Below are 26,420 nucleotides of genomic sequence, written 5' to 3' on the forward strand. Positions count from 1 at the left end.
GGTACACAGTATATATAACTCCATAAAGATATTTTGAATGAATAGAAACTATAGTAATTAACCCCTTTAATGAAATACATAGGAAGGACATGCATGCATGTCATAGGTAACTAGAGTCAATTGCAATTGTTCTTGGGTTATTTCATTTAAAGAATAAAGAAGTACATACTTGAAAAATTTCACTCCTTTAGGAAATTAGGAGTAGTAGGTGGCATGGATTATTTTTGAAGTCACAGACCTAATTTTATATTGTCTCTTTTTCTCTTCTACCCTACAGCCCAGCCCTCATCATGAAAGAACTGTCTTGCCCTGCTCAAGATTTGTCACTCACATGAAGAATTTCTCCAAATCTCATAAATGTAATAATCTACGTTTTCCAGGTAACTTAAGAATTAATTTCAGGAAAGATTGGGATTTCCAAAAAAAACCTCTGGAATTTACAGGTAAAAATCACAAAGACCTTGTTGAAGATCACTTGAGCTGTGCTCCAAAAGGACATCAAAAGAGGGGATTAGGGCTGGGGACAGAGCTCAGTTGGTAGAATGCTTCCTTCACACGCACAAAGCCTTGGGTTCAACCCCAGCACCACAAAAAAATAAAAAAGAAGAGGGGACTCATGGGGTATTCAGTTGATAAATCCAAAGGGACACTGGCTCAGCATGGCTGGACCCAGGATTTACTGTTCTTATGATTTTATATCTCTCTTTTTAAAAATTCACTTGATTCTCATGTTGGGTTCATTTCTTTTTGGAAAGTATAGGAAGAATGTGCCCTGTCAGCTCTGGGTGCACATTAAAGCTTATAATCTCAAAAGCCCTCTCTTGCCCTCTATTAGTAAAAGTTGTCCCATCTTTCCCAATGACTGCTTTGGCCAAATTTGGTACTCTTGAGTTGGAGATGATTTATCAGATGGGCCATTTGCTCAAAAGCTGCATTTGAGTTTTAAAAAATTGTGTGTGTGTGTGTGTGTGTGTGTGAGAGAGAGAGAGAGAGAGAGAGAGAGAGAGAGAGAGAGAGAGAGAGAGAAATGGAGGAATCCAAAATAAATTGATATGGGGCAAGATAAAGAGTATCATGTCAAAATGATGTGTGATCATGTCAGTTATCTTCTATACAATATGGGCACCAGAGTCCATTATGACAACCCGGGACTCTCTATAAGCTGCATTTTGATGATCATTTCACTGACCACTGACCTGAAAGGGTAAATACATTCACATGTTCAACTTACTAAGAAAAAGTTAAATTTTTAGAGACAACTTTAAAGCAGTAACTGCTATTTCACTTGGAGAATGTATTATTTTACTTTTTTAAAAAAATTTTTAGAATGTTCTCATTTATTTATTCACTTAAACTTATATATTAATAATGTTTATTTATATGTTTGGAATTGGTATGTCAGGGCTATTGGAAAGTTTTGATGGTTTTATAAGTTTTAAAATAGTTTCAATGTCCTTGGATAATGTAATTTTAATGGAGTCTTTTAAGAAACATGTTGTAATATACACTCAAACTTGTTTCTATTTAATAAAATATGAAAAGTTTGAGGAAAGAATACATTCATATGGTTCAAGAAGCAAAAATAGAAAGGTGTACAATGGAGAGTTTTGATCCCTGCCCCAAGTCCATTCTGCTTCATGTCTCTTCTCTTAACAGGGAAACACTTTCAGCATTTTCTTGAGAATCCTTCTACACTTTCTCTGAACAAATGCAAGTGCATATGAATAAATACAAGAGCACAGGTGGGCAGCCATACTCTGCACCTAGCTGACTTCACTTCATACTGTATCTTGGAGCTCTCTCACATCTGTTCATTGAGAGATTCCTGGTACATTTTTCTTTTAACTTCAGAGTAGCAGGTTTTATGGCATACCTTAGTGTATTCAGCTCATTTTATTTGGTGGACAGAGGTGATTCTTTAGAACTAATACACTTGGTGCTCCATATCTGCAGATGGTTCTATATCCATGAATTCAACCAACTGCAGATCAATAATAGAGGTAGACCTATAACAGGTGCATCTTCACTGAGCACCATGGGACTTCTGTTCTTATCATTATTCCCTGAACATACCGTCTAGCAAGTACTTATATAGCATTTATATTGTACTAGTTATGGTAAGTAATCTAGAGGTGATTTAAAGTAATGGGAGGTTGCGTGTAGGTTATTTGTCAATATATACCATTTTATGTAAAGGACTTCAACATGCTCAGATTTTGGTATCCAGATTTTGGTATCCTCGGAGGGAGGTTTTGGCATCAATCCCCAGTGGAAACTGAAAGATGACTGTAACATGGATTTCATAGTTTAGGGTTTTGATGGCATGTATTAAAAAATGATTTTGAGTTGGGTGCAGTGGTGTATGCTTATAATCCCAGTGGCTGGGGAGGCTGAGGCAGGAGGATTACGAGTTCAAAGCCAGCTTCAGAAAAAGCAAGATGCTAAGCAATTCAGTGAGACCTTGTCTCTAAATAAAATATAAAATAGGGCTGGGCATGTGGGTGTGGCTTAGTGATTGAGTGTCTCTGAGTTCAATTCCTGGTACAAAATTTTTTTTTTTTTTACCTATTCCACTATTTTTAGTGTTATAGAAAGAGTAATTTAGGCTTGACTCCAGGCAATTGATGTAATTCAATAAAAGTAAATGCCAACTTCTTTTTTATACCTTTAATTAATTAATTTTTATGTGGTGCTAAGGATTGAACCCTGTGTCTCATTCATGCTAGGCAAGCACTCTACCACTGAGCTACAACCCCAGTCCCCCAACTTCTTAATTCTTTTCTAGATACCAAGGAGGGCTGGGGATATAACTCAGTGGTAGAGTGCTTGCCTAGCATGTGTGAGGCCCTGGTTTTGATCTCCAGCACTGCAAAAAACAAACAAACAAACAAATAAATAAAATGAAGGAACAACAACAATAAACACTAGCTACTATTACTATCTGAACAATTATATGACTTCTTCAAGATTCAGTATATCAGGATGTGCAGTCTTGAGATTATGGCTATCACTTTGAGAATCCTCACGGCTTAAAATTATACAACTTGCTCTGATAACTCCAAATTCCTTAATATTTATCTCAAATTTGGACACATGGAGGCCACAGGCATGGTGGGATGGACAGGGCATTGATGGGTAGGACTAGAAAGTAAGCAAGGTCTGTCCAGGCATGAGGGACTCACTTGGGTGAAAGTAGTCCTTATTTTTTAAGACACATGGACGCAGCATTTTTATTCTGGGAACCATTTCTGGATAGAAACAGAGTCCTGTCAATAGTAAGAAGGATGATGATTAGGGTTAGGCACCTGGAAGGAGAGAAGAGCCACAGCTAGGTTGGTTGCTAGGCAATAGGGAACCATTACTATTTTTTAAAGCAGAGAAGTGATATAATTCAATTTCATCCAGCAGCGATTAAAGGTAGTGATTGAGGAGACAATATTGCAGGTGGAAAACTACATTTTTTGAGGCTATTATAATCATGAGAGTGAAAAACAATAAGGACATGAAGACATCAGTGAAGTTAGAGGAAAAGGAATTCGTAGGAGGGATATTGAGCAGGTAACGCTCACAGGACATGATTATGGACTAAAGATGAGGATTGAGGGAGAAGGCTGATCTGGGTGGCGTTTATGTATCCATTAAGTCATTCAACAAAAAGTGATTGAACATCTGTTAAATGACTGGTTCCATGTTAGCTTTTGGAGGCAGAGAAGTGAAATGAACCATTTGAGGAAGGCAACGATTAATAAGTAATTGAATAATCAAGATGATTATACATTATAATAAGAGCTTGAAGAAAAGAAGTGGTTGTTCGCTCATGCTCCTTCATAGGGAGCCTCTCCCCAGCTCCTGTCCTTGACAACTGCCAATTTGTTTAAGACCTTCATAATTTTGCCATTTCCAGAATTTCCTCTAAGTGGAAATCATATGATATGCAATTTCCTAAAACTAGCCTCTTTCATTTAGCATAATTCATTTGAGATTCATTTTATTATTGAGTAATACTCCATTGTATGCATTTACCATGGTTTGTTTATTCACACATCATCTAAAACATGGAAGTGGTTTCAGATATTGGAAAACCCTCTTGGGCAATTGTGCTGAGATAGTTGAAATGTTCATTTGATGTCTTAATTATGACAAGGGTTACAAATCTACATATTGAATGAAACTCATAGCTGGATGCTAAAAGATGAATTTTACTCTATATAGATTTTGCTTTAACAAATCTTACATTAAAATAGCTTACATATCAAACACTTTGAAAAAAAGATAAGAATAAGAAAGATGAGAAAAAAGTAAATTAATGAGAGTTACCTGGGAAACAGAAGATTGGGCCTATTTAAATGTGGAAGACAGGGACGATGTCTCTGAGGAGTTGACAGTCAGCCTGAGATATGTGTATTAGGTGTGTTCAGAAAAGAGAAAAGAGATGAGTGTATCCAGAAGGAAGAAAAGAGTAGAGTGAATTCAGAAACAAAGCAAGCAGGTTCCAGATTAGGAAGAACTTTCTAAGTTAGAATAAAGAGATTTTAGTTCTATCCTAAATTCAAGGGGAAGCCATTGAAGAGTTTAGGTAGACCTGTTACTCTTTTCATTTACTTTAAAAAAAATTAAAACACTAAATTAAAAACACTAATTGTTGTTTAGATAATTAAGTGAAGGGGGAACAAATAAGAAAGCTGGGGGCCTACAGTGAAAAGTCCAAGTGGAAGAGGAAGGGGCCAAGTGAGGCTGATGATGGAGAAGATAGAGATGAGTGTGTGTGTGTGTGTGGGGGGGTGTTGGGTATCATTTTTGGATGGATATAACCAGCAAGATTTGCTAATAGTTAAGATATGTGGGTCAGGGATCCAGGACAAGTCTTGATTTTTGGCTTGAAGAGACAGGGTGAGTACACAACCAGAAATATAAAAAATTGTGCCCTATATGTGTAATAAGAATTGTAATGCCTTCTGCTGTCATATATAAATAAAAAATAGATAAACTAATTAATTAAAAATTAATTAATTAATTAAAAAAGAGAGAGAGTCAGGGTGATGGTTTTTCCATTTACTGGGTTGGATTATTATTGAGTGAAGACCTGTTTTAAAGAAGAAAATACAGAGTTCAATAAGACCTAGTGTCACCCTCCCCCCACCACCCAGACTCAGTCACAAACTCTGAAATGCTATTTGGATTAATTGCTCTTATCCCTGAAATGGCTTTTCCCAGATGTAGTCCCGTTATCTCTCAAAACCCCTCAGCAATCTCATGTCCATGAGGTGGCTCTAGTTTCTATTCTGTTTAGAGCTTGGCTAAGCAAAATGTCATGGAATTGCAAAAATAGCCACAAAAATTCATTGCCTTCTTGAATGTGGCCCCTTGAAATGTGTTTTTTTCTACACTACCCATCGAAAGGAGGCGTTTAATTCTCCACCCCCTTGAAACTCAGCTGCAGGACTAGTTTGGCCCAATGGGACACTTGAAAATATCATATAAATAGATAATTTGGAAAGGCTTGTGAATTGAGGCTTGCCCTGTCACTGCTGGGAAACATCCCATCTTTCTAGGAATGTGCCCAGGCTAACCTGCCGAATGATGAGAAATGAGCTGGTTACCCCCAGCTGGTAGCAGACAGGTGAGTGAGACTCCTTCTACACCAATGAGTTTGACTGTGGGCAGACCTGAAAGAGTATGTGTTCATCTTCAAGTATCAAGCTCAAGGTGAGTTGGTTCCAAGCAGAAATGCCCAGTCAATCCAAAGAGTCATGGGAAGTAATATGTATATGTGTATGTCTATATTATTTATACATGCACATTACTATATATATATATATATATATATATACATCTATACATACATATATATGATATATAAATAAACATTATATATATATATATATATATATATATAACTGAAGAACTAGTTAAGTTCTGGAATGGTTTATTACACAGCAAAACTAACTGCTATACCACCCAGAGTTTCAAGGGTGGTAAACAGTCTCAGACTGACTGCTGCCTATGTTGAGTCTATGGATAACTTTATCACCTTTTCTTATTTCATTCTGGGTACCCTGTTAGATATTGAGGGACACACAAATACATTTATCAGGGTGATTGTCCTCAAGAGAGAGATTGGGAATTTTCATAAAGAATAAGCTAGCTGACTGACAATGAGTTCAATAAGTATTTATTAAATGCTTTCTCTGCACCAACCACTGTCCTTGGTACTGGGAGTAGCCCTTAGAAAAATATGGACAAATTCTTATAGGGGTTGGGGAGTATAAAATTGTTTCTATCAATCAATGAAGCCTCATAAACTTTTAGTTTTCTTATGACTGACTTCATTCAGGTGACCTCAGAATGTCACATGGTGGTGACCCAGCTACTGGCCTCAGTCTTTGCAATAGGTAGGGGACCGTAGCTTGGAGAAGGTGGGAAGATGGGCAGTAGGAAGGTGCAAGGGAGACCTGGGATCCCATTTACCGGGACTGGCCCAATCTCACATGAAAGAATGGAGACTGCAGCATTTCTCAGGGGCACAAATGTGCTTTGGGAAGGTTTTTGAGATTCTCATTGTCTACTACCATTCTGTTGGCAGTAAGAGTGGGCTTAGCTCAATTCATTCACTGTAAAAGTTTCCCGAAGGTCAGAGATCCCTGTGTTATAGACCACAGAGGTTTCCTAGAAAAGACTCATTTTCTGCTTCTCTCAGGTGAAATAAAAAGAGTTGAAATGGCTTGGTAATGTCTAAGCTTGTTCACACATACCACCTGGCACTTCTGAGTTATATTTTGGGTGACTGAAGGGCGGATGAGGCCTGCCTGGGCCTTGAAAGGCAGCACCCTCTCTGTTTCCCTGATGATTTCATGTTCTTTCTTTGGCTTATCTGAGGGCTCACACTAAAGCTTGGGAGAAAGCTCTTACATTCTGACAGAATTCCTTCAGGGCACTCACCCTCCTGGAGAAATGGCGGTTCCCAGTGGCACCTGGAATACTTCTCTACCATTCTCACCACTTTCTTGCAAAGAGCTTGGGGTGGGATTTGCCCTCTCACTCCTGGGTGAAAACCACTTTTCATGGATTGACAGAAATCTGCATTTGGGGGCCAGTTTCCAGTTGTTCAGCTTTTGGGGGAAAATGAAACAAATACAAACCCAGGGCTTAGTTCTTGGGAAATTCAGAAAGTGTCTCCCAGAAGAGGAGGGGAGGACATTTGTCAAAGTGCCTGTGCTGCTGGTCCCCATATAAATGCTCTTTCTCCTTTGTTACTTCCAGACTCTGAAGAATAAAACTCCAGCACAAGCCAAGGAGGAACTGGCGGTGAATGCCACAGTGTTTTCTAATCCATGTGGATCAAATCCATGCAAGTTTTGATTCTGTAAAGAATCTAACATTCTGGATTAATCACATGGATTAATAAAACCCAGTCGCCTTCTCTCACTGGTGCTGTCTAGCCTTTGTGCTTGCCCCCTCCACCCCCACCTTTTTTGAATTCTATGAAACTCTGCTGGGACAAAGGAGTGGCGTTCTCTGAGTAACATGACAGTTGGGCCACTGGTCCACCCTTCGGGAAGGTAGGCTCCCTGAATTTTTCAGCATGCAGAACTCTTGTTTGTCCCTCTATGGTAATGTCTGTGCCATGGAGAATAACTCTGGGTGTTTGGGGGCGGCTTACATTCTGTAGAGTTTTGCTGAAAGCAAAATGTATCATGCCAAGAGAGCAAAGGCTCCGTAGAGTGTCTGATCATGAGGGGCATTAGCCAAAGGCCTGGGCTAGGTGGATGCATGTGTCTCAACTCTACGGAGCCTGTTTGAGCCCACACCTCCCTGTTTTCCAGGATAAGACTAGTTGGTCTTTGTCTAATTCAACACCAATAATCACTAACATTCATTGAATTTGACTGTGTGCCAGGCGTTGTTTAAATCCTCAGAGGGACGGTATGGGACAGATATGTTATCATCTCCATTTTTTTCTGGCAAGATAACTGGGATCAGGGATGTTCAATATCTTACTGGATTTCATGCTACTGTCAAGTGGCAGAGTTGAGACAACTTAGACTTGAACCCTGGCTGCTCTTCTCTCTTGCTGAAAGCCTGTCTGTTAAGCCTTATTTATTTGTATCTTCAAAAATTTGACACATGCTCCCAGCCTGTGTTTCAGTGTTTCTTAATGTGCGGTGCCTTCTTCAACCAGATAAGGTAATGTGGCAGGTAAGTTCCTATGTCAGCTCAGAGTGGTTATTATTCAGAAGCTCAAAAACCTTTATTCTCAGCCTCACAGGGAAGGAACAGCATAGAGGAAGAAGTGGATGGAGAACAAGAGAGGGGCTAAAACCAGAGGAGAAGAAGCAGAATCTTGAAATATTTTATTTTTATTTTCTCCTGCAGAGCACTTTCCTCTCTCAGTCTCTCTCTGTGTGAGAATTCATTTACCTTAGTCCACTTGGCTTCTTCAAATTAGGAGCAAAGAATTCTGCCCCTCATTAGCTGCTTGGCCTTTCTTATGCATTTTGGGGCAATGGGTAAGTTAAGAATCAGAAAAAAGAACCAAAAAAATAATAAAATAAAATGCTAGTAGTAAGAGAAAGAGAAAAATTATAACATCAAGTGGGGCAAAGAGGAAGGACGAGGGAGCCTGTGGTGCCAGCTGGGCTTGACGGAGGGCTTTAGGGCCCTGGGGATGGAAGAGGATGAGGATAAGAGTGGGGACAGCTGGTGTACTTATGGCAAGAAAGTGGGGGGAGAAATAGAAACCAGATGAGGGGAAAGGGGACAGGAAGGGAGAAGAGAGGGTGAAGGTTGGAAGAATTTGAAATGCCTTATGAATCTGAACCTTCTCCAGTATTTCCTCAGAATGAAATTAAGATTTCAAGTGATCTTTAATTATTTTTTGGATGTCAGGTTTCTTTTTTATTTTATTTTATTAAGTCAAGATGGGCCACAAAGGGGCTCCTCACCTGAGGGATTATATATCTTAAGGTCTCCGGGATATGGGCACATATGCTACCTCTATCTTCTCGGTCCAAATTCAGCTCCATCACTAAAGCAGGCAAGAACTATCACTAGCTTCTCTTTGGACATGTGATATATTTATTCACTTTTTATTCAAAAATAATACTCGCTGAATGCCTACTCTGTGAAAACCCTGGAGTGAACACAGCGTGGTCCTCGTCTTTGGAGACGTTGTTTTCTAGGGGAGGAAGCAGAAACTAAAGCCATTAAAGTATATAAACAACGCAACTACGGACTGTAAAAGGGATGATGAAGGAAGTAAATGTGAAGCAACTCCCTGCAAAAACGACAGTTCAACTTGGATCTATAAAATGAGGATTCAGTTACGTGAAGTCTGGATAGAAAGGCAAGTTACTCATTTTTAGGAAAATGTCTAGGAAATATATTTCTAATAACATGTCTTCACATCTCCATTTGTGAAAATCAAAGTATTTAGAGAGATCAATAGAACTTACCTAATCTGAACAATAGAGAAAAAAAAGTCTAAAAAAAAAAAAAGAAAAAGAAAATTTATGGAGGATATGTGGGATCATAGTAAAAATGCTAACGTGTGTTGCTGGAGTTCTAGAAGGAGAGTTGAGTGAGTGACTGATACAAAATATGAAGAAATAACAGCTGAACATTTCCTATATTTGGTTAAAGACATAAAACCACATATTCAAACAGCTAAGTGAGTCACCCAGTGAGATCTAGGCTAACCCACACTGTAATAGAACTTCTGAAAATTAAGGAAAAAATCAAGGTGTTTGTAACCCTTAAATTCCTGGTACAAATACATAAGTGAAGATTTAGTGTTTGGTTGGAAAATTATCTAATCACTTGTTGTATGCGTGAGAGACTAGCCAGCAACATTTGGCATACTTTCAAAAGGGTTCCACAGGAAATAATTTAATGAAGGGATAACATGCAGAGAGGTAGAGTGGGTTGGTGAAATATTTAGGACTAGAATCAGTGGGAGGCCATTACTTTTCTAAATATTTCTACCAGCACAGCTGGGTCACACAGTTGATGCCTGACTGGAATCAGGTGGAAGAAGAAGATGTCCACTACCTGAACTGAGGCAAGACAAGGAGGAGGCAGGAGGAGAGAGAACCCACACCTTTCTCTTGCAACCATCTGCTCTCCTCTTAGTGCCTCAGTTATCTAAGCCCAGCCACTGGGAATGGGGCTGAGGTGACACAGTCCACAGAGACAAGTCTTCTGAGGCACAGATCTTGCCAGAAAAGACTAGAAAGTAGTTATGGGAGATGCAGCAGAAAATGGAGAATAATCAGCACCCACCTAGAAATAAAAACTCTGGTTCTGTAGTGAGGAAGTCTGGGTTGGGCAAGTCACCCACATTCTTTGGGCTAAAAATTACTCCTCTGTTAAATAAAGACATAGGATTAGATAATTCCTAATATTTTAACTCTAAGCAATATCCTCTATTGAGAGATTTCTTATCAATGCTCTGACACCTGGTATCTGGGTTGCAACTAAGGCAATTAAGGCAAAACCTTAAGCTCTGGGTGCCTTAAGCTCTAGGTGTTTCCAGACTATACTAAATATTCTATTAGAAAGTCTCAATTAGTCTTTCATTTCCTCTGAATTAATAAATGTTCTCCATTTCCTTTGTAGAACATTCAGACACTCCCAGCACAATGGCGATAAGCTGCTCTGGGGTTTGCCTAGCTGGTCCTAACTGAGTAGCATATTTGCCAAGAGTAAGCTGTCTAGTCCTGGACCGTTCATGACAGTTGTATTTGTTATGCTCACATAACAAATATTAGATGAGTGGAAAACTTATCTGAAAATTAATTCAAGTACTTCAGAAATGTTTTCTAAGTCAGATTTAAATTTGTTAAATTTCAGACATCTGCAAGAATTTAGAAGTGAATTATTAATATCTAGAAAGAATTTGCATTCAATTATTTTTTGAAATACTTCATACTTTTTAGGAAGAAATTAAGTGAACTTCAGGAAATGGAAATCAGTCACCATTACTATGCAATTGTTGCTAGGCATTCTGAATGCTATATTTTCAAGAAAGGAAACTCAAACTCCATCAGCAGCACATGTTCAAAGATAAGGCATTGGCTCACTATTTAAAAAAACGGTAAAAATGAACATACATATGTTTTAAATTAAAATGTTTAAATTTTTTTTTTGCTGGACTAATTTTTTATTAACTGACCATTTTTGGACATAATCAAATTACAAGAGGGCTTATACTATCCTTGATCTTCAACGTGGTACCACCACTAAGCTTTCCTTATAACTCATTGAAAATAGCATTCCATTTTAAGACACCCTGGGACTTAAATAATTTATCACTTCTGAGTCTGGGTTAGTGGATTACATTAAACTAGCCCATCCTCTTCGATCCTAATGCGTTATGTCTTAGAAGTGTGAATCCATGCTTACTCAAGAAATGTGAGGTTGCCTTGAATCATGAATTACTCATTATCAAAGAACATCTGCAAAATTCAATGACATTTGCTATTAAATATCATTTGAGTAGTGAATTCTGAGCTTCCTCTATAGACATATACTTTTAAAATACACTCTTCTTACAGAATAATCCTTACATTGTTTTCAGCATGCATGAGAAGTCCTTTGCCTGGTACCTGGCCTTGGAGAGAGATCATTGATTATCGCTCTGTTGTGACATCTGTCACTTCAAATATTGAATATACTCTGCTATCTTCCCCAGATATTAATAGACAGAAGACCTCCAAGAGGTCTTTCTTTACAACTGTCTATAAAACTGGGTTGGATGGGGCATTTGAAGGGACAGACAGGGACAGGAGGCAGAAGGAAAAGGCTGTGGCTAGTTTCAGGAATTAGTTGTTTCTACTATTATATGATCTATAGTTTTCTCAGAAATCCCACATTCTGTAAAATAGTGTGCAAAAGTAGTAAAAATCAGAAGGGGCTGATTAATAACAACATGTGCATCTTTGATATACCACAAAATAATAACAACCCCAGTGAAAGTTCTGACTAAAAAGTATGTTGAGTTTCCTGTAACGAACAAGGACAGTATATCCACACTTTGAATTCTTTTAAGGAGATAAATGTGAAGAAATAGGTGAAGGATTTAGGCTGCCAAATTTTGAAAAAAGATATGGAAGACTGGCACAACAGCTTTGGAGGATAGAAACCCAGGGTCCAATTGCGTAGAAAAGAATGAGGTGTTGAGGGGGTATGGACGACCTTATTCCTCTGGCAATTGCTAGGCTCTGCTATGGCAGGGCAAGTTGCCTTCAGCTACTTTCTCTAGTGGTTCAAACATTAAGATAGTGAGAAAAATTACATATGAAAAACGTGACATTATATTGATGATTATATTGATCTTATTTACCAGTGATGAACTAATTCACTTTACAGAAATGCATACTGTAACAGGAAGTATTTGAGAAATTCAGGTGATATTTAAATGTTTACTGTGCTCCATCTGCTTTTAGATTCTGCTTTTTAAGAAGAAATTAATTTTGCTATTCTACAAGGTATTCATAGCAGAATACTGCTAGTACATTATGTGGCTAAGGTGTATATTTGAGAAGTGTTGACCTAAAAGCAGTGTTGACCTAAAAGTAGCTACAAGCTACGCCTGGTGGGCTGCGATTTCTTTCAACATTAAAAAGATTAAATAGAAGCGATAATAATAATAGGAAATGTTCCTTGAACATTTGTGTCATTAACTAACTCTGCTCAGTGCTTTGCATGTGTTAGCTCATTTAATCACCATATAACTAACCCCCTGCAACTGTTCCTAAAGTTAACATTTCAGACTTTGAGTTTGGGCCTCAGAATCAACTCTTAACTAACCATTATACTACTGTCTTCAGCATATGATGTGGAAGACCATCCTGTTCAGCTCCCAGAGACACTTTTCAGAGGGACATGACCAAGAAATCCTTGTTCAAAATCCACCTTGATTTCATTTTAATGCATGGAAAGTCTTGCTCATCTTGAGATCAGAGACATATTTACCTTTTCTCCTAAGGAACAGTATTAATCTTCTCCTAAGGAAAGGTATTATACATTTTCTTCTCATGGTAACATGGTGGACAATAACAGGGTCTTTATCTTAGTCACTACCCTCAACATTTTCCAGAATATTCTCCAATCTATATTTCTCTGATTAGAAAACTTGTAAAAAAGTATATTTTGACACCTTCTTTTACAAAACAAGAAGCTTAATTAACTATGCTTATTCCCAATGCTGCTTCGCTCCTCAGTCTTTATGTAATTTAGAATTTGGATACTTTCAATGAAAATTTTAAAGAAACACATTTACTTGGTATATTTTCTGATCCCTTGCATATCATAAGAAAGCATTTTTTTATTGTTTTGCTATGTGAATGAAAACTTAATGAGAACCAAAATTATTTGGTGTATGTAGATGATTGTCCATTGTCTCTCCCATTTAAAATTGCATACAAAGAAGCACAGTCCCAATCTTATTTTTGTACAGAGGTAGACGTTTGTAACTTCTCTTCTTGGATAGTTGCACAGTTTTTCTTCTTTTTGTTACCAGTTTTTCTTTCTGAAGAAAGACCAAATATTTTAGCACAAGCCAATATATAAACCTTAAATTAATTTTTCTCAAAACACAGGGAGCTCTTTAACTTTGAATTCTCCAGACTTACTTTTAACCTCAGTTATTTTTATGCAATAACATCTTTGCTTATTGCATAGATTTCAGTTGCTCTTTGGTTTTAGTCAGATTTTCTTTTTTTTCCTGCTGTGACCAAAAGACTGGCAAGAACAATTAGAAGAGAAAAAGTTTATTTGGGGGCTCATGCTTTCAGAAGTCTTAATCCATGGACTCATTGCTCTGGGCTGGAGAGGAGGCAGAACCTCATGACAGAATGGTATGGCAAAGGCAAGCAATTGGGAAAATGGCATCAGGAAGAGAGAGAGAGAGAGAGAGAGCTCACCAGATACAAATATATACCCATAGCCACACCACCAGTGAAGCACTTCCTCCAGACACACCCCACCTGCCTCCAGTCCCCACCCAGTTAATCCCATCAGAGATCATTCGACTGATTAGGTTAAGGCTATGACCCAATCATTTCTCCTCCAAACTTCTGACATTGTCTTACGTGTGAGCTTTTGGGGGACACCACAACTAAACCACAGCAGGCACTCATAACCCAATCATTTCGTCTCTCAACTTTCTTGTCTTGTCTCACACATGTTTTGGGGGGACACCTCATGTCCAAACCATAACATCTTTCCCTAGTCTTTTCTAGGAACACCTACATTTCTTACATTTCATTTCTATTTGTCCTTATCTTCCCCCCATATTTACTCTTATTTCCTGGTTTTCATTTCCTTGTCCTGTTTTCTTCACTAAGGATGAGCTTCTCAAGTTCGCCATGCACATCAGGATCAGTCAAATGCAACAGAGGCTGCTGTGCCCAGTGTCGAGGCCCCACCCTTGTCTAGTTTCCCTTATCTTAGAAGATGACCTCATGTTCCAGAAGCTCCAGTGAGTTCTCCGGTGTATCATCTTCAGCTGACCTCACCTCAGACCTCATAGACTTCAACAGGTTACAGGTGCCCCTCTAAACTAGTCATGGGAAGAGGAATGGGGTTATCCCCTGAGCTGGGAATAGGGTTCCTTCCATAAGGTATGGGTACATGAGAAAGATGGCTTCTGTTTGCAGAAAACATGGCTTCTGTTTGCACCAACAGCATCTGCTGTATCCACCTTACTAGGATTTGATGTGTGTGTATGTGTGTGTGTGTGTGTGTGTGTGTGTGTGTGTGTGTAGTTATTGCATGTACTCATCCATTTTGCCACTGGACTTTAATTTCTTGGTTGCACATCTTGTTTTTGATCATCTAAAGCTCTTGTCATTTCAACTTATCATGCTCTGTTGTAGGGTTCTGCTCCTGTTCAGTAAGGTTATGTCTTTTTTATTCCATTAAGGATTCCAAATGACTGTTTGTAGGAGGTTTTTCTGAGTCTTTGGGATGGTGTATTCTCTTCCCTATTTTGATGTATATATATCTATATATATATTGTGTGTACAAATATATATCACCCATGTATATATGATATATATTACATTTATATTTAGCATTATATAAATTAGAACTCTGACCTCTTGTAGTGAGCAGCAGTCTTTCTGGGCCTTGGTGTTTCTGGAGGACATGCAGAGCAGATATTGTTTGCCTCTGTTCATTATCCATTGGAAGGTACGTTGCAGGCCTATGGCCAGGTCTATTCCCAGGGTTCTGCCTATAGTCTCATGAGAAGGTAGATCTTCCTCCACTGTCTGGTTTTCTAGTGCCCACAGATTGTAAGAGTGGCTATAACTCCTATAAACATTTGTTACCATGAGGCTTTTCACCTACCTAATGTTTTATTTTTAGGGTCTCTGACTGCTGGAATAGACTACAACTGCCCTTCTTCTTACTTCTTCCTGCATATAGGCAGGATCGAAGGCAGGGATCGGAGTAGTATATGTCCTACCTTAAAAAGTCAGTTTACTTAATCTCAGGGTGGCTATGCTTTTTATGGTTCTTTTTGTCCACCAATTCTTGCTTTCTGGGGGCAATGGTGTGGAGCAATGTATATATATTTTAAAACACCATGTGGTACACCATAACTGTCTATAGTTCTTCTCAATTTACATACAGTTAAGTTATAGTGTTATGGTATTGATTCATTCATACACTACAGTTATGTGATATAATGAATTAATATGGGTTAACCTGGTAATTGTAGCAGTAATACTATTATTTATTTAAAGGTTTAGCCTTTGATCAGTTCTAACTTAATATCTAAATGGAATGTAATTAATGAAGGTGATTATATTCAAAACCACTGAGGATTGTTATCCACTTCTATGTGAAAACAACAAAAATATGTTTTTTTCCTGTGAATTTTTCTATAGTTAACATTGGAGGATTCAAATTAATAGAACATGTTGGAGTTATTTCTATAATTATATCCAGAAAGTATATGACTAATGGAGGGAGAAGTTCTCTGATCCTCATAAATCGACAAAATTTACTGTTTCTAAGACTTATCTCAACTCTCCTTATGTGCATAGTTATTACGGATTTGCAATCCTAGGGTATGTACCATTTTATATTTTTCTTTAATTTACCATTACATCATCTTTCTATATCTCTTCCTAGTTCAGTTCAATAAGCTTTCCAACATTTTCTTTTAATTGCTTAACAGTATTATGTGCTGTTGACTTAACTATCATTGTATTAAACATTTCTCTCTTGTGGGACATTTAGGTTGCTTTAATTTTTTTTTCTTTTCATGAATAATCACAAACTTGTCTCTAAAGAATCCAAGAATTTCACTGAAATAAACTATTGCTCTTGTTGCATATTTAATAGGCGTATCAGCAAAAAGTAGCCTTAGCTCAGCATCTAAGAATGACAAAGTTCTGCACAGAGGTGGACATAATTTCATAATTTTATGATTAACTGGTTTTAATCTGCAAAAGTGATGATATTAAAGATGCTGCCAAGCCCTAGATGGCACTTGGCTAATGATGATAAAGAAGATGATGAGGTTGGTAATGATAATGACATCATCAACAGCAATAATAGTGATAAAATATTTATTGAGCCCTTGCTATGTGCCAAGAACTCCTCTCAGTGCTTTGTGTGTATTAACTCACTTGATCCTCAGCAACCCTATGAGTGAAGTACTCCATCTCCATTTCATAGAAGAGAAAACATACATAGGAGAGCCAAGTAATTCCTAATTATTATGGAGCGAATACCTCCTTTCCTGTATGATTTATGTTCATTATTGTGCTAACTGTTTTACCAGTTATATCTTCATTTAATTCTCCCAAGTCCTTAAAAAGAGGGTAATTAATACTCCCATTTGCACATGCAAAATATTTGAAGGCAAAGAGAGAAAGTCAAACGTCCGAGGTCACAGTACTTGTAAAGATCAGAGATTGAGACTCTGCCTGATCCCAAAGGAGCTGAAGTCTTAGCTACTTAGGCTGGACTGCCATTCTGGAAACTAAATCAAATGAAGTGAAATGATTTAACCAGAGATAACTCATAAGCAGTAGCCAATTGTAAACGAAACCTATGTCCCTTCTCCTAGGTTAATGTCCTTTCCAATATACAATTGTAATTTTGATTATCTTTTTGCATGGCCTTTTTTCCAGGGTTGTTTTTATTCTTCCTCTCTTTCTGCCTCCTCTTTTCCTTCTGTAGAACACCTTTTTCTTCTCTTATATGCACACTGTCATGCACAGTCACAAATTTTCCATGTCCTATTCTAGACTTTCCAGGCAGTTGGTAGCCCTATTAGGCTCCATGTTAGGGCAGATGGTGACATGATACAAAAGTGTGGGTGGGCCACATTCTCTAAGAAGGAGATACCAGCAGCAAAGCAGGGTTTGACATATCATTATTGACTGGAATCAGGGCCAAGCCCTCAGAATTTTCTAAGTAGGGAATAGAATTGGGGTGTATCTTGCTGATCAGCCCATGTGCAGAGTTTTCATGGATATTTCTGCATGGAGAAGTTCCATGTGCAGTGATATCCCCTCTTTGGCCATGAACATGAACATTCAGCTGGTGTTCTCATTGCACCAGGAGAACCCAGCTTAGGAAATTTGAATTAGATTATTTTTTATATTTGTGGTTGAGGTCAGGAGGACTTCTATATCTTGATCCAACATCTAGCTGCCCTGGCCTCCATCTTTGTTGTACAAGAAAGATGGAAACAGCTGAAAATGACTTAGCCTTGCCCAAATGTGGAAAAGACTTCTGCTTCTCTCTCTTTTGGTCACATCAGGTGATATCTATCTGGTAACATGCTTGGGCTTTGCCATTGTTCCTTAGATGAAAAGATATGTGTCTTTGGCTCTAGATGTGGACATTGAGGTAGTGCTTGATATGGTACCAGGTCAATGGCTGTAGCATTAAAATGAACAGCCCAGAGAAAAACAGATATTTCTCCTTATATTTCAATTGGGGCATTAATAAAATCTCAGGCTTCTGAAATGCTATCAAAATGCATGTTAGGAAATATTCCTCCGTTCACCAGATTACTTCTTTTAAGACCTTTCAATTGCATAATTACTGTTATAAATAGGTTTTTTTGAAACAGAAAACTCTGTAGTCTAATTTAAAAATATATTTTATTTTGGCATGTTTTCCTTTTAAAGCAATGCTTTTCTTTTTGTTTTGGTTTTGGTACTGGGGATTGGACCAGAGGTGCTTTTCCACTGAGCCAAAGAACTGCATCCCCCAACTCTTTTTACTTTTTTATTCTGAGGCCCTTGTTTAGTTGCTTAGGGCCTCCCTAAGTTGCTGAGGCAGGCCTCAAACTTGTGATCCTCCTGCCTCAGCCTCTTGAGTCGCTGGGATTAGAAGTGTAAGCAACCATGCCCGGCTAAAGCAAAGTTTTAATTTTGATGCATTGGGTTATTTTTATCAAAGTAAAAAGAAGTCCATGCAAAGAAATTGATTTTATGATTTTTTAAATGCCTATAAAAATTAAAAGTCTATATTGTATGTTTCCATTTTTTTATAGAAATACATTCTGGGAAATTGTGGGGTTCTTTGTATAGAAGAGACTTGTTTTTATTGGTGAGCATTAGAAATTTTTTATTTTGTTAAGCCATGTTGGCAGCAACCATTGATATTTTTTAAAGTGGATGATTCCATTTAGATTTGTGCTAAAATCTCATACTATTTACATATTTTCTTTTTACCTTGTAAATGGTGGGACAACTCTGACAGATGCTTGTAACTTTGTGGTGGATGCATAATGTAAGTCGTAAACAGGGTGAGAAGGCAAAGAGTTCTCACACAGTGCCCTCGAATCTTCCCCAGTACTTGTCTGGTTATTTTCTTTCTGACATCTAGAAGGAGAGCAGAGACCCTGGTGACAGGACAATGAGGTTTGCTATGAGTGTCGACCCTTGGAAACTGATGTAATCTTTCTAATTTAATGCATGCAGTCTGCAGCTTCCATCCCGGAATTTAAGTGTGGGCTTGTTTTTTATAGACAGATGTGAAAAAGGCACACACAATCTTTCAAACTCAGTGTTCTTTTTAAAAAAATATTTTTGAAACTTAAAGGAGCTGGTGTTTTCTAATTCACAAGCTTTCTGGTTAACTTTATTTAAGCATCTTCTTGGTCTATATTATGGGGTATTAACACCACACTGGGGCAGAATGAAGGGTTAGATGAGAATTTGCATATGGAACACCAGGAACAGTGCCTGGCACATAGTAGGTGCTTAGTATATTCTCCATTCCCCTCTCTTTGAGATCATTCTATAATGAGATCCAATAAAGCATTATTCTTTGTCTAGCTCTCTGTAAGAGGAAGGTAACGTATCCCAGGCTAAAATGTGACAAGAGATGGAATCTGACAATTACTTGGTATCTTTACAACCCTTCGGGTTTCAGAAAATTGGGATTTCTGTTAAAAGGTTGAGGAGCCTATCAAGTGTTTTGATATGTGTACTAAGTCCTTGAGTTTTGCCATGTGCTAGAGGTATCCTACTTAGCACCTCTTCACCTGGAAGGTCTGTAGACATACAGATGTGCCTGCAAATTGATTAGCTTGGATAAGTTCTGCCTGCCTGCCTGCCTCTGTGTGTGTGTGTGTGTGTGTGTGTGTGTGTCTATCTATCCATCTATCCATCCATCCATCCATCCATCCTATCATCTCTTAATCAGGATTCCCCAGGGAAACAGAGAGTAGGAGCTATATGAGGAGATTTATTATGGGAATTGGCTCACATGATTTTAGAAGCTGAGAAATCCCAAGACCTGCTGCCTGCAAGCCGGAGAGCCAGGAAAGCTGGTTGCAATTTAGTCAGAATCTGAAAAGCTGAAAAGCTGAGAACCAGCGGAGACAACGGTATAGCTCTCAGTTGAGACCCAAGGTCCAGGGGTGGAGGAGGGAACTGATGTAAGTCCCAGGGACCCAAGGCCCACGACCAGAAGCTCCAATGTCCAGTTATGGGAGAGGGTGGTTGTTCCAGCTCAAGCAGACAGGGTAAATTTGCCCTCCCTTGGTTTTCTGTTGTTTTACCCTGTTCTTATGAATTGGGTGATACCTATTCACACGGTTGAGGCTGAACTTCTTTATTCAGACTCCTGATTCAAATGTTAGTGTTTTCCAGAAACACCCTCATGGACATAGCCAGAAATAATATTTTACCAGCTACTTGTGCATTTCTTGGTCAAGTTGATGCATAAAATCAACACTCTCTCATCTCTCACTTCCCACCTCTCATCCACCTATTTGCTTATTTGAAACACTGATTCTATTACATATCCAATGGAAGCAGGGCAGGTAGTAGACATTTTAGAACAACCCCCCCCCCACAGGATGATGGGCTATTGTACCATGTATTTCTCCTCTTTTTTAAAAACGTAAAATAGACTTAAGCTAGGCACTTTAACTTTTTTGAAGTGTAATTGGCATAAAACAAATCGCAGACATACAAGGCACAGAAATAGGACAGGTTTTGACATGGGGTATACATCCGTGGAACCAACACCCCAACAATCATGATTGTGAACATATCCATTGCTTCCCAAAGTGTCATAATTTGTTTTTGAAATTCCTCCTTCCTCTTCCATTCTCTGGTCTGAAAATGGGAAAGAGTGAAGACCACTTTGGGACGCTCTTCCCTTGAGCCGGGCTCCATAAAGAAATATGATCTGGAAGGAGAGCACTGTAGACATGAAATGCATTGGAGGAATCACAGGTGACCTGGAAGCCTTTCTTCAGGCTTTCTCAGCAGAGCAGAGGCCCAGAAATCAGAGCTGCTCTGAACGTTCCTGGCAAGACACGCATTTCAAGTGCACACGTACAACAGGAAAGAGGAAATCTGAAAGGCTGAGGCCCAGGTGTGGGAGAGAGACCTGGTATAGGTGGATCCTCAGAAGGAAACTGGAAACGGGGGGGGGGGGGTCTGTTTTGTAGTCTTACTAGAGAGCAGAGGGACAGGCACAACTTTCGAAGAGAGGAGCAAAAAGAAGAGACAGAACTTCAGGGTTCCTCGACTCCACCTGGGAGTCGCTAGTCACAAGGAGCAATTGGAATGTCAATTAATTAAAATCCTGGAAAATTTAATATTCAGTTCTTCAAGTGTTTATTAGCCACTGGGGGGTAGAGTCCACTGTTTCAGATGACTGTCGCTTCTTTCTACAAGTTTGGTGGTAAAGGGAAAGACAATCATACCATATAGTAACAATAGGGCTAAGAGGGGTCATTTGTAGGGATGAAAGAAGAGATCAAAATTCCCAATATAGGGCTGGGAATGTGGCTCCAGCGGTAATACGCTCGCCTGACATGCATGAGGTGCTGGGTTCGAACCTCAGCATCACATAAAAATAAAATAAAAGATGTTGTGTTCACCGAAAACTAAAAAATAAATATTAAAAATTCTCTCTCTCTCTCTCTCTCTCTCTCTCTCTCTCTCTTAAAAAAAAAATTCCAATAGAACCTGGACAATGAACACAACAGGGTACTGGGAGAAGCGTCAGGGAATGAAATAAGAGAGCCAGGTGAGGCTGGTAGTGTCTCAGCAAAGAAGAGAGGACAGGAAAGAGAACGCAAGGGAGACAGCAGTTCAGCCTGGGTGTCCCCAATCTTAAGAGCAGTATGAAGTCCCGCTGGGCATGGAGATGGTTTGTGGGCCACCTGGAAAGTCAACAATAGGTGAAGTGCCAGGGCGGAGGAGTTTAATGTGGCACCCCCTACCAACTGAATGTAGGCTTTTAAGTGGGGACCTTCTGGAGACAGTCTTTTAACCCTGACCATGACTAGCATAAGGATCAGAGTTTGGGAGTAACCAAGTAGGAAGGCCAACTAAAGACAATCTGAGAGAGGAAGGGACACTTTATTTCACACCTCAGCTTACCTTCCATGGGTGGGGGCCCACTCCTTCCTCCATCGAATTCACCCTGATTGTCATCTCCAGCTCACCCAGTTAGCTCATTTGAAGCACAGCTGCATTTTGCAGGGCAATATTCAGAGGCTCATTTTATCAAAGCAGCTGTTTAGCCATTGATTGGGGAAGCTTGGGGTGGGGTGAGCCTGGGGGATAAGGAGAAGACTATGAGCTCAGATCAGTACAAAGTGCCAGAGTGTGTGTGGATTATTAGGTGATGCCCAGCTAGAGGGATATGGTCTATGTGATAAGCCGTATCTTATATTAAAATCCCCTGCCCACCAGATTTCCTGTCTATTCCTCCTCACAATCTCAGAGCCTTGTCCCCAGTCCTCCAGCTGGGATTTATAAGCTGCTAGATAGGAGCAAACTTTTCAGCTGTGCACAAAGGGCCAGCTATCGCCTGGGACAGATGACCTCTACAAGCAGTTCCTTCCTCATTTATAGTTGACTTGAAACTTTTTGTTTTGGTTGCTCCTCGAGAACAGCAACCCTGCTTTGATAAGTTTCCCTCCACCTCGGCACAATTGAACTGCAACTCTGCAGGATGACATTTTGGGTTATGCAACCCAAGTATCCCTTTCACCAGAGCAGCGTTGCTGGTGAGGCTGCCAGGCTGCCAACCCATCCTTCTTTGAAGGGCTATTTCTAGACTCAGGTATGATGCCCACCAAAGATAGAAGGTCCGACTCCAGAGACCTGAGAATCCTTTGTTCTTTCCCTCAGGGTGGGAAGCAAAAGCAAACCTGTTTCTAATGACTGTTTGCATCACAAAGAAAGCCACTTCAAGCTATTTATTTTTCCCACTGATTCATGTTCAGTGTCTTATGAGTTGAAAAAGAGCTTTGCTTAAAATAAGAGGGTAGATCCATAATTAACTGTCCCTATGTTCCAAGACAGTGTTTATTCAGTGTTCCTTAAAATCTGAAGCTCTTGGGCATTAAGTAGATTTGGGGCTGGAGGATAGGTTCCTTGATCACAACTCAAAAATAGCCACATTTTATAGGTGTTCTGCTGTGCCAGGCGTCATAGTAAGCAGTTTGTCCAACCTGCTGATTAATTCACCAAATGATATAAAGGAGGGATTCTTTTCTCCCCTCCCTCCCCTTTGTAAACATCTGAGGAAACTGAGCCTTAGGGGAATCCAGAGGGAGCGCGTCAATGATGACACTTGGAGTGAAGGCCCGGATCTAGAATTTCCAAATTTTGCTGTTGTGTGTCCCCCCAAACCTTCTAGGTGCAAGTGTGTGGAAGACACTAGAAGAGCTGCTGTGGAGCACAGTGGAACATGTTTTCCCCACCATTCGAATCTTAGAGCAGAAAGACGTAAACATTGTGTGCAGAGGCCAGTGGTACGCAGAGGGACAATAATAATGACAGGACATTGAAGATGCCACCAGGTGCCTTGTTTGGTATCACTTCACAATGCCCATGGCCAAAGTTGTCAAAATGGGACCTATGAAATGCCTGTGGTACCTAGGCTGGTCTCTTATTCAAGATTGCTAAAGTATTTATGGAGCAAATCCCTGTTGTATCCCTAACACCCAGCTGGGAAGCGAGCTCTAGGTACTGATGTAATGTGGTGAGTAAAACAGAAGCAATCTTATCCTCAGCGAGTTTCCAGTCTGGAGGATGATGCAGGTGTGATTCCAATTGATTACAAGTATAAAAAGAAAATAACAGTTCTCCTTGTGTGTGTGACCCTGATTCGCATTTTGCGTGTGTGATGCCGCCCGGCTGTCTCATTAAGTCAGCGCCCCTCTGCTGATTTATTCTGGCAAGGCATTCTGTTTTCCAGCCACAAATGGGAGGGAGGATCGTTGGGGGATTCTGCCATGGTACGATGGTCTGCAAACTGGAGATATTTGAGAACCACTGACCTATAGCAAGATTCTTTGAGAATTGTATTAGAGAACATTTCAATTCCCCCTCTCTTTTTCTCAGGGTTCATATGTCTGCATGCAGAGAATGTAAAGGCCAAGGTCAGAAAGCAGTTAGCTTGGAAACTTGTGTGTGGGAGGGAAATCAGTGTTGTCTTGCTCCAGAAAATACAAAAAAAAAAAAAAAAAAAAAAAAAAGAATGCAAACTTTTTTTTTTTTTAATTTTGCACCATAGAAGTTGAGTAAATGTTTATGTTCTAACTACATGAAGACCTTTCCCCCTTATCTGCCTTCTTTTCTGGGGAAAGTGAACTTGAAATCTTAACTGGGTTCTTCAGTCTTCAAGCTAAAAGCATCCTGTGTATTTTCAGGTGGAGAGAAGAGATAAGTGCTTATTTAAAGAGGCCAAATTGGTGCACCCTGCTTGAGAACAGGGCACTCATGACATTCCCTATACATTCATATTCATCTTTTGACACATCATAGCAGAAATCAACCTGTTCCTTTGCTTCAAAGTCCTGATATTCATATGGACGGAATTCATTATTTTGAACAAAAAATTAAAGCTCTTCTATTAAAAGGAAGACATTTGCTATGAAAACTGGGCATCTCCCATTGAGTTATAGCTTGTTTTTTTTTTTTTTTTTTTTAAATACAGTTGGATCCTAAATGCTGTGGACTTCAGACTGTCACCTACTTGAAAAGGGGGCAAAGCAAAAGGGACAGAGCTTGAAGCTAGAAAAGAAAAAAAAAAATCCCAACTTTTGTTAATGTATAGGCATTCAGCTCCCACTGTTCATTAACACACATATTGCTGACGCTTGGCAATGAGGCGGACATTTTTCTTGAGTGGGGTCGAAAAACTAATTATTCGCCATATGGTGGTTGGCTCAGCAACAATTACTGGAGCCGTGGAAGCAAAGGGAAGTTGGCCGAGCGATTTCTTTGGGCAGTTTGCACAGCTCTGACTCTCTTGACATATGCCATTCATGTGGCCTCCGGAGAACAGATGGGCCAGGCTGGGAACGCAGGGGAAATCATGGCTGGGACCTAGTGGCAGCCCCTGTCTCTTTATCCTTCAGAATGACTTGGAGTCACATGGTATGTGAAAATAACAAGCAGGGGATTGTCCTCGGAGGATTTCCCTGCCTTCTTTTATAAAGCCACAGCGTAATTTCGACTGCCTTTTCGTATTTTGTTTATTAAAGGGATCAGGGGTTTAGATGAAAGAGATTCCTTGGTTGTGGGTAGGGTCTGGCCTATGCCAATGTCACTTGCTTATTGTCAGCAGGCAAAATGCTGGCAGTTTGATAAGGGATAAGAAAATAGTGGGGAGGGGGGTGTTAAATTAAAATTTAAATTACTCCTTATTTGTTCTCTTCCTGTTTGTAAATCTCACAGAGGCAAGTTAAGATACGAGCTGGTTTAGATTTAGGATACTCCAATCTCCTGAAATGAGTTTTTGTGGTTTTTTTTTTTTTCTTCTTCTTTTTCTTCTCAGGGGAGTCTGATGCAGGAAAACTGAAAGTAATGTAAATGGGCATAACTTGGGTGCTTTTTTGGATCTGACATTGGAACAAAATGGAAGACGGAGGCGGGAAGTTGCCAATTAGAGATTAACGGGGCATTTATATGCATAAAAATTCGATTAAGCTAAAATTGTTCACAATCAGCAACTTAAATTTTAATTAAGAAGCAGCTGCTTGAAGTTGGGGCACTGGAATTACTGCCCCAGGCAGCTACTAATGCTGCTGTTACGTGGTTGGCGCTTGTAGTAAATATGAGACCCTGGCCTTCACTCTCAAGGTTGGCCTCCAAAGCTGACTCCCCGCAGAGAGAGCATACTGGATGCCAGGGACGGGGTTTGCATTTTGTGTGCTTTTAAAAGTGAAGAGGCTTGGGGAGTTGAAACTCTCATGTTGTGTATTTTGAAACACTACCACTGAAAATTTGGTCCTAGTACAAAATAATATTGAAAGAGGACCCTGGGGATTTTTCAACTCATCTTGGATATGAGTTTTCAGAGTCTGAGACAGTTGCTTTACTGTAACTGAAAAAGGAAAAGTGGTTTTTAATTCTTCATTTCTTCCCCGATTTTGAAATTTACTTTTGACTTTTGGGAAGTCTACCATAACTTAACTTTTGAAAATGAAGCTATGTTTTCTAAAGAGTGTTTTCTGGTTTCTTATGTGAACTAAAGTCAGATAAAATTCTGGCTTCTGATTATTTTGGTTTGTATATGAGGGTGTCCCCCAATAAGCTCATGTGTTAGGTACTGCAGCAATATTCAGAGGTGGAAAGATTAGATTAGGAGAGCTATACCCTCAATGGATTAATCCACAGGATGGTTTGATAATTTGAATGTACTACCTGGTGGTAACTCTAGGTAGGGAGGTCATGACTGAAAAAAATAGGTAATTGGGAGTTTGCCTTTGGGGACCATATCTTGTCCCTGGCTTCTTCCCATCCCCTTCTCTCTGCTGCTTGATGGCCATGAACTTAGCAGCCTTCCTATACCGCACTGTTCTGCCCAGAGCAATGGAACCAGATGACCTTGGATTGAACCTCTGAAACCATGAACCCAAATAAACTTTTCTTCCTCCAAGTTGTTATTGTTGGGTGTTTTGGTCA

General features: G+C 39.4%; 1 protein-coding gene across 1 annotated transcript in view; it reads left to right on the top strand.

Annotated features, from left to right (window-relative positions):
* C5H12orf42 (chromosome 5 C12orf42 homolog) overlaps positions 1-26,420 on the top strand; it is an 87,218-nt gene that overhangs the window by 31,474 nt on the left and 29,324 nt on the right. The window contains 1 exon segment of the mRNA XM_026398226.2: positions 278-359. Within this exon segment, the coding sequence (XP_026254011.2) occupies positions 278-359 (82 nt within the window).

This window comes from Urocitellus parryii, chromosome 5, assembly GCF_045843805.1.
Source record: "Urocitellus parryii isolate mUroPar1 chromosome 5, mUroPar1.hap1, whole genome shotgun sequence".
NCBI classification, from domain to species: Eukaryota; Metazoa; Chordata; class Mammalia; order Rodentia; family Sciuridae; genus Urocitellus; species Urocitellus parryii.